This window comes from Anneissia japonica, unplaced genomic scaffold (assembly GCF_011630105.1).
Source record: "Anneissia japonica isolate Jap-2015-1 unplaced genomic scaffold, ASM1163010v1 scaffold288103_len61857_cov185, whole genome shotgun sequence".
NCBI classification, from domain to species: Eukaryota; Metazoa; Echinodermata; class Crinoidea; order Comatulida; family Comatulidae; genus Anneissia; species Anneissia japonica.
Window position 1 is genome coordinate 11,327 of NW_022702575.1, and position 12,285 is coordinate 23,611.

General features: G+C 32.8%; 1 protein-coding gene and 1 pseudogene across 2 annotated transcripts; both read right to left on the minus strand.

The window, feature by feature from the left end:
• Window positions 1-329: 329 nt before the first annotated feature.
• On the minus strand, window positions 330-12,081 carry LOC117103966 (cation channel sperm-associated protein subunit delta-like). 2 transcript variants are annotated; one of them, XM_033244610.1, is made up of 8 exons: window positions 11,921-12,081; window positions 4,701-4,841; window positions 3,744-3,819; window positions 2,525-2,713; window positions 2,281-2,406; window positions 1,611-1,857; window positions 1,137-1,223; window positions 330-460 (listed from the first exon to the last, which is right to left on the minus strand). In XM_033244610.1, the coding sequence occupies exons 1-8, from the start codon at window positions 11,971-11,973 to the stop codon at window positions 345-347; spliced, it is 1,035 nt and encodes a 344-aa protein (XP_033100501.1). In that variant the 5' UTR covers window positions 11,974-12,081; the 3' UTR covers window positions 330-344. The 2 variants fall into 2 exon arrangements, with proteins under 2 accessions (XP_033100501.1, XP_033100502.1); XM_033244611.1 differs by lacking the exon at window positions 2,525-2,713.
• On the minus strand, window positions 8,776-11,265 carry LOC117103965 (annotated as a pseudogene).
• Window positions 12,082-12,285: the final 204 nt, after the last annotated feature.

Sequence of the window (12,285 nt, forward strand, 5' to 3'; positions counted from 1 at the left end):
ATTAATTAACTAAACAAAAAAATTGAAGAAAAGAAACTAACCAACAATAGCATGTAAAGCAAAGGGGAAAAAAAAGGCAGAATGATTATTCATTGTTTTAATAATCATACAAAGGTTCTGTGTGCACTTTAGGGTCTAGAATTCATGTATTGCTTTGTGATCAACAAGTGTAAAATTGGTAGGATTAGATAATTGAAGAAAAGTAGTAGTATAGTAGTAGTCACTGAACTCCTACCTTCTGAAATGACCTGATATTTAGGTCACACTTGCACTGGCCAATCGTTATCTGGCTGCATATATCTTTTTTGATTATTTACTATAAATTTTGTTTCAAATATGATTATTTAATATGAATGAATTAAAATGAAACTGACCTCTGTAACCTCAGCTGTCATCCCATCTTCCCTACCTAAGAATACTCTCTGCTGATTAGTTAACAGAAGAAAGTATCCACTGTAACCTGAGGATAAAGATTTGCTTTCGTTAATCTAAAAAACTTGAATTAAAAAAAAAAGTATTTAGAAAGGTATAACATAGTATTGATATCGCGATAATATTGACATCGTAAATTCTACATATGATCGCAAAATGCAAGTAAACAACACAATTCAGTGATCTAACAACTAGAAAGAACACAACTGAAAGGTCCATAAAACATACAGATGTTTGAATAAGAGTTAAAATAATGTTTAGTTAAGTGAAAGAATGCCAGCAATTAAAATAATTTGCTCTAGCATGGTTGATCATGCTGCTGCACTGCTGGTTTGTGCTAGGCCTGGCCGCCGTCAGCCTATTGACGCTCAGTGGCAAGGGATAGCTAGGCCTAGGTATGGAAACTGACACCCGATCTAGTTTACAAGTTTTTAAATTTACGAACACCCATTGATAACAAGGGGTACGTAAAATGGACGTATCACTGTATATAATATTCACATATAATTATTAATGGAACATTTGTACATTTTTTTATGGTTTATTTCCTTCTCTGTTGTTGTTAAGTGCCTCTATGTTGTGGCAATATGAGGCGCTATAAGAATCCAGAATTATCTTTTATTTATTATTATTATTATAATAAATATAATATACAATACTACATATCATAAATCAATCATTTGTATATTTAAGTGTGATGGTACCTGGGGTTACCATGAGAATGTCTTCTCCATTGTTTATGTGTGTGTTATTCTGCTGCCCACTGAAACGTACTGGACGCAGAGCAGAGCCTATAATAACATTGTAAAAAATAGGAAAGAAAATAACAAGTAAGATTTTATTTGAGGAAATTTTAACCACAAAATCAAATAAAAAATATTATTGAACAATAATAATAAAGATTTGCAAGTACTTATTCACCTAGAAATACAAGAGGCTGAAATATAGCATAGCACTGGTTTCACATATGTATCACAATGAAGAATAAAAGAAATGTAAATTTATATACAAAACCATATAATGGTAGGAATTGTGTGTAAAACGAATGATAAGAAACAAAAATAATAATCAGTAAATGAGGACAGATTAAAATGCTGATGATCAAATGTTGTTACATGTTTGAAAAATTCCTGATATTAAAAGAAATAATATGTAAAAATAAATATCACACAACTTACCAGCCACAGGGCTGTAATAAATTGTATGTTCATTCCAACAGATAAAGCTCTCTGTCCTGTAGTTAAGTTGACTGGCAGGGACATACTCCCCTCGAGTAGAAAATGGAATAATTTCTGACCAGTCTTTAAACTGGCTTGTTAAGTAGTTGAAATTCTTCATCAATGTAGTGGAAGAGTTGATTTGCACCAGCAGGGTAGCTTCATTTTTCAAAGGATGAGGAAACACACCGGATATTACAGACTGCCCCTAGTGAAAATTGTTCCAAAGAGAAAAAAAAAATAATTTGTTTTATTCAAATCACTTGTTAGAAGCTACTGTATAGGTTGGTTGTAGAGTTGCCTGTTTATTGATACCCGAATTTCAGGTTCAAAAACTAAAAAAGTTTTTTCCAATTAAAAAAAAACAAAACTTGGGGGGCTTGAGACTTGGGGCTACAATCCCGAAGTCTCATTTTGTGACTTGACTTGGTAAGAACTATAGCTTGTTATTAAATATAATAAATTTAATAAAGATAATAAAAATGTTATACATAAAAGTTCACACACTTTAAAATATAAATACAATACTAACAGGATTTTGACTCCAGATGAAAAAAAAAATAGCAAAGGAACATTGATAATGTTGTATTACAAACATTATTACTAACCTGACTGATTATTATATACTAACCTGACTGTCTTCGTCTATTGTCACGTTGACCATTACAAAATTATGTCCACCATCTTTCGACCACCAGATCATTGGTTTATCGTTCGTTATTTCCGAATTAAATGCAAATACTATTGAATCATGTGCCTAAAAAAACATTAAATACCTTTTATAAAAACATTATAAAATTAATATTATTACCAGAAAATCACTAAAACCAATTCAATAAGTAATAATCAATCAATTAATTTATTAAAATACTAACTCTACACCAGCGGGTGTCTTCCATGTAGCAGCAGGGGGCAGTAACGACATGGTTCACATGATTTGATATTCCACTAGCAACGGCCATGCTCATAGTGTTTAAATCCAGCTTCAACAGCTCACCATTCATAACCAATAGCACAGCATCTTTGACAAATGCAACGCTTGTCACAAAGGCACTATAACTCTGCTGCATAAAAGAATTATTAAGCAAAGCAGTTAGTTATGGTTTGCTGTTTTTTTTTGTATTTAAAACTTTTTCCACACTATAAAGTCTTACAGTGACAAATAGTTTTGATTTGAACATATCGGTGTGATGACATCATCACATCCATATATGGAAAATCACAAACATGTGTAATATAAAGCTTGAATTTAGAACTTCAAGAAGTGTGTACAGTTGTCCAAGAACAGATGGGGGATTGAAACAAGCTCACTACTAACATTATGGAGACAGACCCATGTATAGTGGCACAGTGTATAACCACATTAACTACCATACTGTGGGCCTACCCATCATTTTGAGTAAAAAAAAGTGTCCTAAGAAAAAATAATTTTGTTATGCAAATTAGTAGACCTACCAATAAAAATGTGTACCACACGAGTTCTCCCAAAGCATGAGAAATTATATGGTATCAATCAATCAATCAATCAATCAATTGATTTATAGGGCACATAATGCAGCTGTCTCTATGCGCCAATAAAAAAAGACCAATGAAGGGAAGCACGCAAGCGAAGTGGGTGCGAGACCAAGTGCCAATTCACAGGATCACCGTGCCAACCCATTCCATGACAACACCTGGAAATGATCCACTCAAGAAAAAAAATAAATAAATAAATAAAATGGCCGATAAATTATGAGTAAGCTGAGTCAAAGAGATGTGATTTCAGTTATTTTTTAAAAAGAGTAAGAGATGGTGATTCACGAATTAGGTACAGCAGTTATTTTTTAAAAAGAGTAAGAGATGGTGATTCACATATAGGTACAGGTAGGTCATTCCATAACTTTAGTGCAGCAACAGCAAAGACGCTTTCACCATACATTTTCAGTCTGCAAGGAGGTACAAACAGAACTGACAAACTTGTCGTTGACCTCAGGGACCGTGTGCATGTACTTGATTAAAGTTTGATCAGATCGGAGATGTAAGTTGGTGATGTACACATAAAGTGGAGAGATGTCAATCAAAATTACATTGGTACCGTAGGTGACAAAGACTTACCTGAAGTACATTGAACGGAATTTGGAGCGGCTGTACAGATGTGTGAAAGGCATCTGTGGATAGGTACAGAAAGTTACTGCAAAGAAATATATAACAGTGCATATAAATGTTTTTAGTCTATATTAATGCTGTTATTTTATGCTCATGAAGTAGAAAAAAAAGGAAAACTTATAAAAATATAAAAAAAAAAATCATTCACAATTTAAAAGGCTCTGTTGGGGGAAATACCTATCTATCCCTACTTGTAATTGTATTAGGAAAGAAAGAATAAAGATTTAACACCACAAATCAGACCAAAGCATAGTTCAAGGTTTTTTGCATGAACGACTGTTAAAGTTCTGTAATGTTATTAGATTTGCTGAAAATGTTGATCAAAAATAATTTGCACAAGCAAATAAGCAAATGATAATAAAATAGGCTGTAGCCACTCTCTTTAGGGATACAAGATTAGAAATTGGCCCGCAATCGCTTGTTTAAAAAAAAAAAACTCACTTTCTAAATTTTTAATTCGGGATGTTCTAGTGGTTTTCAGGTTTGGTCTCACCTTCTTCTTACTCAAGGTAACATCATTGTCTCGGCAGTGCACGGTAGTGGAGTTGCAGGCTTACCCTATGGTAGAAAGTGCTGGAGCCCAGCACACGGCCTTTTGAGGATTACATTTGCGTAAATTGCCTAATTGAGACAGCGACGTTACTTTGGCAATACACGTTAATTGGAGCACTCGCAGAATAATGACACTAGCTTTTCACTCATGAAACACACGCCCAATACACACGAGTAATGTCGAACATTCGGTAATCAGTACTGTAGTGGGTGAGATCACATGAATATCACCATCTGTTGAATCTCTGCTCATTTTATTTTTATTTCTATTACTATGTTGTTGTTGTTAGCACCTCAAGGTTGTAAACATAAGGCACTATGTAAATATTGATTATTATTATTATTATTAAATACCTTATGATCATTGAAATATCAGGGTTACAGGGATGCTGGACCAGTGTTGTCATGGTTGAATTTGACTTCATGAGAACGAACCGGTTGTGTTCAATGTCAGTGTCGGTGCCTTGCCAAGGTATGAAGACAATTGGAACCTCTCTTGAAAAAAGAAAAAAAAAAAACAATTGAGAATATATTGTACAGTACAGTACTACTGTAAGTTAATAGTAACAAAATACCTCTACCTATAAAAGAATCAGACTGTAACATAAGGCCCGTGCAGGGGAAATTATCCTCCACGCAAAAATCTGGCCAACAGTATAGATCCGTCTGCGCAAAATAAGGGCCAACTTCCACAGAGACTTTGCCAAAAATTTGGCTTTGATTTAATCTTAATATATTATAACCAATGTATAGTTATGGTTGTGTGGACCTATTTTCCTAGCCATCTTTTTGTGCAAATTTGAGCTAGCTATTGAGGTACAGTATCATCCGTGCAATTAAAATACAGTACTTTACAGTATGTTAATGGTATGGAATTGTTAATTAGGGCAATTCCATAAATTCGGATGTATATTTTGGTAGCTTCCTTGCTTTAAATATATTCAGTAATAAGGTTATATTTAGATTCATGTTATCTCAATATTAAACATTCCAAAAACCGAAAGGTCCACTGATTAATCTCAGATAAGAAAGTATATTACATACTCCAAGTATTGAAATACACGCCATCGTGTTGGGATTCAATATTTCGACATTAATTATGTCATCATCAGGAACATTCCAGTTAGTACTATTGTCTTTAAATATAGATTTTTATTTTTCTAACATTAGTGGTTGCAGAAAAAATGGCGGAAAAGTTGTCCGTGACAGATGTGCGCAAAAAATTGGACTTTTTGAGGTGGACATTTAAATAAAAATATTTCTCTGAAGTGTCTCAGTTCACATTAAAAAATCACCAATTTATGTGAAGAAGACAAACCAAACTATTCATTGATGAAATTATTAAAAATTGGACGATGAATCTTGTATTTCAAAGTGGCCGAAATGTTTTGTGACGGAGTGGACGTACATTTACAATATGATGGACGTACTACTTTTCTGAATTTGACGGACGTACATAATGATAAAGAATAGGAAAACAAGATATACTTTTCTGTAATTGAATTACTTTGATATTCAACTAACAAGAACAATTTTAAAAATTTTCATTAGTAAAAACGTCGATTATACATTGTACTATCTGATGTCTATTTACTTAAATATTTTTTTTTAGGTTACAACAATATGTTTTCCAACACAACTCTCTCTTCACAGATGAAATAATGTCCCCTGCTATCAAAGGTTCGGGGTACCCCACTTTTTTGAAAATGTTCGACTATGTCATATAATGTGGTCTTCTATACCAGGCCACTTCCAGTGAATCCCATATATCTATAACTTCCCATCCCATAACTTTGACCTTCACATAATTTTCTGTAATGTTATCTCACATGCATCTTTTTTCATATTTGTACAGTGACCTAATCACCAACATCTACTGTACTTCTAATTCAACTAAACAAACATTTTTATCACATTACAAAACATGAATCTTGTGCTGTAAACAGTAAATTGGCATGTTATTTGCAAAATTAATTAATTAATTACCTAAAAAAACAATTATTTAACTTCAAAACATAATACTGGTGTAGGATTCGCTCAACCATTTTTATAGGACTAACTGATGAATTATGAACATTAACCTGAATTTATCAATAAATTTTATGATAATATTTTATGATAATTTTAGATAATATTATAGCAACAATGTAAATTATATTAATGATATATAATTAAGTTCCTTCATTTAATTATTATTAATTTGATATCATTAAACTGAGCATTATTGTGGAAAAGTAAATACATCTAGAGTAGTTTTTAAATATGTAAAATGGTGTCCAGTTCAGCGTACTAGTAAATAGATTATAGAAATTTAACAAAATGTACAATCACGTATATCATTAATTATTTAAAGTCAAAGTAAATTAGTTAAATGCACGAGTATGATAAAATATATTTGTAATATGACCGAAAGTGTTGCTATAACAAAAATCTTTATTTAGCCTTCTAATGTTGTTACCTTATAGCTAGTATTCTGTATGTGACGAACGTAACCCAATATGGACGTGACGGACGTACATTTAATTAATGTTCTAGTAGTTAATTAAGAAAAAATTTTTTTTTGTAATTTACCATTGTATATATACATATACCCTTCAATTGATAAATTAGTAACATAGTTATTTCTGAGGACACTTCTTAAGCACTGGATAAATAAAAGTTCCATTTTTTGTGATGGATACATAAACAAGTAATTTATAATTAATTAAATTTATAATTAAAAACTATGAAATTTAAAAATTGTGATTGGAATTTTAAAAAGGCACTTATTTTTGTCCTGAAGGATATTTAAAACTATATTTTAGGGTATTTATAGGATAATAAAGAACAAATCCCTTCATATCCTAATTTATACAAAAATTTATGCAAATTATATGCTAATTTACGATGCTCTAAACTCCACAAAAACAAAATATATTTTTATATTTCTTTGTTGTTTCCAAAACAAGAACATGTTTTACAATGATACCAAAGATACTAGAAACACAAGATAGAGTTCTCCACAGAAAAAAACTGTTCCACCGAAATGCATGGTGGGAATACAAACAATGGGGCGCCGCGTATGACTGGATCTAAAAAACTTCTGCCACCGTTACATATCTGTGAATACATAACTCTGAATACATAACCTCCTTTTGCAGAGGTTGAAATCGCTGCCATTATCCATAACATACAAAAAACCAAGTAGCCTAGGCATAAATAAATCAAAACAATAAAATGACAGACATAAAGCGCACAATCGTACGACTGGACTCTGATTCGTGATAAAGTTTTCCTCCATTAGTGGAAAAAGAAAGGCGCCGTGTGTGTCTGGATATACTAAGCAACAGAAGGGCGCCCTGTACGTCTGGCCCAAGTATAGAAAATTTGCATTATAAAAAGAGAAGGCCGCCGCCTATATCTGACCAAATTTTCGCCTTATTTTTGCTATGCAAGTGCTCTATCTTGTATAATTGATGACACCAAACGTTGTTGATTGCCACATTTAAATTTTTCACCTTTTGGTTGATCATTTTAATAATTTTATGGAATTGGGCCTTGCCAAGCTTTGCACATAAGGCCATGGGAATGAAAGTTGTAGATTTGCGTCCACCGCCCGCATGCCTAAAAAGCTACCGCACGAAAATTTTCATTATTTTGAAAAAAAATATAGTTCGTTTTAAAAAACAGAATTTCTAAGTCGTAAACAGACAGAAAAACGATCTATTCATCACTGATCACTCGTCGCGAGAACACAGAGCGAAGGCACATCGCACCATGATCGCCAATCACTGTTGAGGTCATTTACGAGTCAAATCGATCTTTCTGACCAATAGGAACTCGTATGTTTAAAGAGGTCTTAAATCAGGGAGTTGTTAATTAGATGGAGTAACATCAAAATTGTCTTATTATCTTCAGCCAATGAGCGATAAGCGGCGAGCTACAACTTCAAAGGGAAATGCAATTGACCGTAACTAATTAACGGTGCTTTGTCCATAGGGTACTTTGCCGACAAAGTCGAGCCCTCACCCGTCCGAAATTGTTCGTGTAGAGGAAATAAATTCGATCATTTTTGTGACGAATTACGATTATAGACATGCGCAGCTTTCAATTCTTTCTCGTTTTTTTGAACGAGTGTACATCGATAGATTTTTTTCCAATATATATTCTACAAAAAACCGTTTAAATTTCCGATTTTTCGTTGTAAAGATACGAAGCCTCAAAGTTAAGGCTAATCTGTTTGTTCGTAGGACGTATTTTGCGATTTCCGTATATTTATGGTAAGTTTAAAGCCTTATTTTTATATTTTCCGCATGTTTCTCCATTTTGTAATAAAGAGCATCGTTTCAAACGTTTAGGCCTGAATCGTCTCGTTGTTGTCAGTTTTTCTTACAGTTTCTTACATATTCATATATTTAGTTTTTATATAGCGTATTTCGTTTTCGGAAAAAACACTAGACGATACCCCATTACCTAAACGTTGGAGATAAACTGAACACAAATCTCGACATAGTTTTTTGCAATCAACTTTATTGACTTTAACAGTATATTTACATTACTTAGCTAGTTCCTTGCGGAGGCTTTTCTCTTTCTTACGTGAGATTGCATTGTCATTTTTCTTTCTAATTTGAAGGTATACATTAATGAAAGCCCTGCAACGTATTTTAATATAGTACTGTACTACAGTGCTTAAAAATTTTGCTGATGCTTTAACTGATAATGAGTTGTGCAATAATTTATCCCACAGTTTGTTGACGTTGTCAGATTCTATAACTTTTTTTAAAACTGTGTTCTTTAAGCTTTCCTCTTTGTATGTTACAAGTTGTTCACTGTTTACATTCTCTCTAAAAATGAATTCCATTGACCTAAAAAATGTATACACATCATCATTGACAACAAATAAGCCCCCTCTGTTCTGTTTGTTTATCCACTGTTGTGAATAAGATAAAAAATTATCAGTTTCATTTACCTCACTACCTATAATCCATGTTTGAATTATTTTACACAAATCATCTGAGCGAGTGTTTTTGTACCTTTTTTGTAACGCAAAAGGGACATAACCTGAAACATAACGGAGTACCTGCTCCTCTTCGTTGGTCATAGCATCTGCTTGTACTTTTTTACATATATTTGGCTTATCTACATTATTTCGTAATATAATAAGGTTTTTGGCAATATCTCTAACTAAATATGCAAATGCAATAGAATGTACATTGTTTTCGCCATCTATAGAATTAATTAAATGAAACCAAGACTCTCGAACATGTAAGAGAAACATTATTTTATGAATGTTAGCATTGACTAGTTCATAAGCCTCTGCCCCAAGAAACATATTATCTGCTGAAGACACAGCAGACCAAAGAGCATCGGTAAGTGTAAATAAAAAATGTTCAACATTTGTTTTACTTTGATCCAATAAGTACAAAACAAGATTCTGCATGGATTTAGCCTGTTCAAATGGTCCATTATAAACTGGATGAACTTGCAGAGATTTGAGTGCAGCGACGAATAACTCTGGAATTTTTTTCCGGGCATCTTCTATGGAATAAGTAGCAGTTGGTCTCTTGCACTTTTTGGTTTCTATAATAGAATAATGTTAGTGTTACTTCAAATAGCCTATTGTATTGTATAATGGTTAATTGTTCATTTTAATTTCAGACAATTGATCTACTTGCTTTTTGTTCAAAAACTTTGTACACGTTGCAAACCATCCATGTCAATCAAATGGTTGTTTCATTCTCACTGGTAAGGGCAACTCCCTTGTAAAATGCAAAATTTTATTGATTTTATGAAGCCATCCACACAATTTATCACGTTTCTATTTTCTGTGCCTTTCAATTATTAGATGTAAATAAAAGAAAGTGATGTATTTAATTACTAAAAATAGGTAATTGATATTTACATATATATATTTTTTAAATATTAAAATGAAATAAAATACCTGTTATTTTATCTTTGACTTTTGTAGCTTGCTCTGTAGTTGTCTTCATACCCTTTTTGCATGTAGTATCTGTACAACAATTTTGAGTGAAAAAACAAGACTTGTTAATTTAAAATAAACTTATTATTTTTAAATTAAGCTAACTTGAAATACAAATAATTATTATTTTAAATAGGCAATCAAATAATTTAATTGAGTGAAAAAACAAGACTTGTTAATTTAAAATAAACTTATTGTTTTTAAATTAAGCTAACTTGAAATACAAATAATTATTATTTTAAATAGGCAATCATAAATAATTTAAAAAATAAAAACAATCAAATTTTGTAAACAAATTTATTTCGCAGCTAAGAAGTAAAATTTCACATGCTGTTGTTTACATTTCGTTTATTTTCATTAAAGATAGAACAATTTTCACAAAGTTTACAAACCTGTTTCATCAATATTGCACCTAGGCCTAGGCCGCTTCTTGTTAGGCTTCTGTCCTGCTGATGAACAATGCACGCAAAACCACTTGTTTTCGGGGATAGTATCGGCTGTCAACCCCACGCATTCAAAATGAAACCACTCGTTTGGGCAATCCTTTCCCTCCATCCAATCATTTGTTCGTTTGTGTCTTTACCACAGGGGCAATAGATGGGCTCAATTTCGTTGATGGACACATCTTCTAAATCTTCAAAATCAAGATCATCGAAATCCGCATCGGTATAAAAATCGTCCATTGTACGTAGGCCTAACTCACGTCTACCGTTTTTAAATGATACAAGCAGAATAAGCGTCTCTCTCGCTTTACCCGTCCCCAGAAATGCGTGTTTTGTTATGAGGTCACTCAAGCATTACATGTCAGTAGTCTGGCAAAACCGTTCATTGCGCATGCGTTTATTTCTTAATTACTGTTTATTCCCGATTTTCGTTATCGCGCTGCGGTTTTCTTATCTTGTCGGCAAAGAAGACTGATCAAAAGAGACAATTTTGATGTTACTCCATCTAATTAACAACTCCCTGCTTAAATGTAGAAAAGGATCTGTTTTATAGGCTAGTGTACATTTATGACTGTAAGCATTGTTTCTTGGGAATAAATGTAAAATTACCAATGCCGCGGCTTGTGGACAGCATTTATAAAAAAAATAATGAATAATGAAAAAATGCCTCATGTGTTTTCAAAATTTTTCGGACGCAAATCTACAACTTTCATTCTCGTGGCCTAGGCCTAATAATAATTTAAATTACAGTACTACTACTACTACTACTGTATGTATTGATATTTTACCGACATCTTGTAGTAGTGCATAAAATAGCAAAACTGAGTCCAGCCAGTTTACACGGAAATTTCTGCACCTCAAGTCGTTTTAGTTTTTTCCTCCTTTTTGCCTGGTTCGTTTTGGCCCGAAAAAAAGGTCAAACTGACCCGGGCCGAATAAATCGACTTAGTTAGGGCCTAGCGCCGAAAAGACTCAGATTCATATTAAATCCTATCTCATATAAAAAAAATTTACAAGAAGTGACTATCTTCTAGGCCTACCAAGGTATAACCTAGGCTTAGCCCTAGCTAGGCTAGGCCTACCGCCTAGCCAAGGCTAAGCCTACCGCCTAGCCCTAACTAACAGTACCGGGCATAGGCCTAGGCTAGGCATTATATTACATCATGTCTCACCCTTTAGCATCTTGTACTAAGTAAAGAAACGCCATTGCCAAGTATATATACATTACGTTAATTGTGGATAGGCCTAATCATTGACCTAAATCAAACATTAGTCAAAGATAAACGTGGAAATAACAACAAAGATCCGACCCGCAAAAAGTTTATTTATTATTATTTTGTAGATGGCGCTCTGGCTTTCACAAAATATATAAAATGTTGCATCGACCGAGTTTCTATTAATTTCACATAAGCCTAGCAAATATCAGCAAACAAATAAATAAAATTTATTTAGTAATTTATTATTTGTCAATCTTTTTAAGTACACAAGACTGATGTTTTACTGCTTGATCTTAATTTTATTTGAAACTCATCATGAC

Excerpts from the sequence above, each read along its gene's own strand:
- LOC117103966 (XM_033244610.1), bottom strand. The coding sequence starts at position 11,973 with ATGTATATATACTTGGCAATGGCGTTTCTTTACTTAGTACAAGATGCT. Across the intron at positions 4,842-11,920 it reads TTAGTACAAGATGCTAAAGG|AGAGGTTCCAATTGTCTTCA; the intron begins GTGAGACATGAT and ends TCTTTTTTCAAG. Across the intron at positions 461-1,136 it reads CATTCTCATGGTAACCCCAG|GTTACAGTGGATACTTTCTT; the intron begins GTACCATCACAC and ends CTTTATCCTCAG.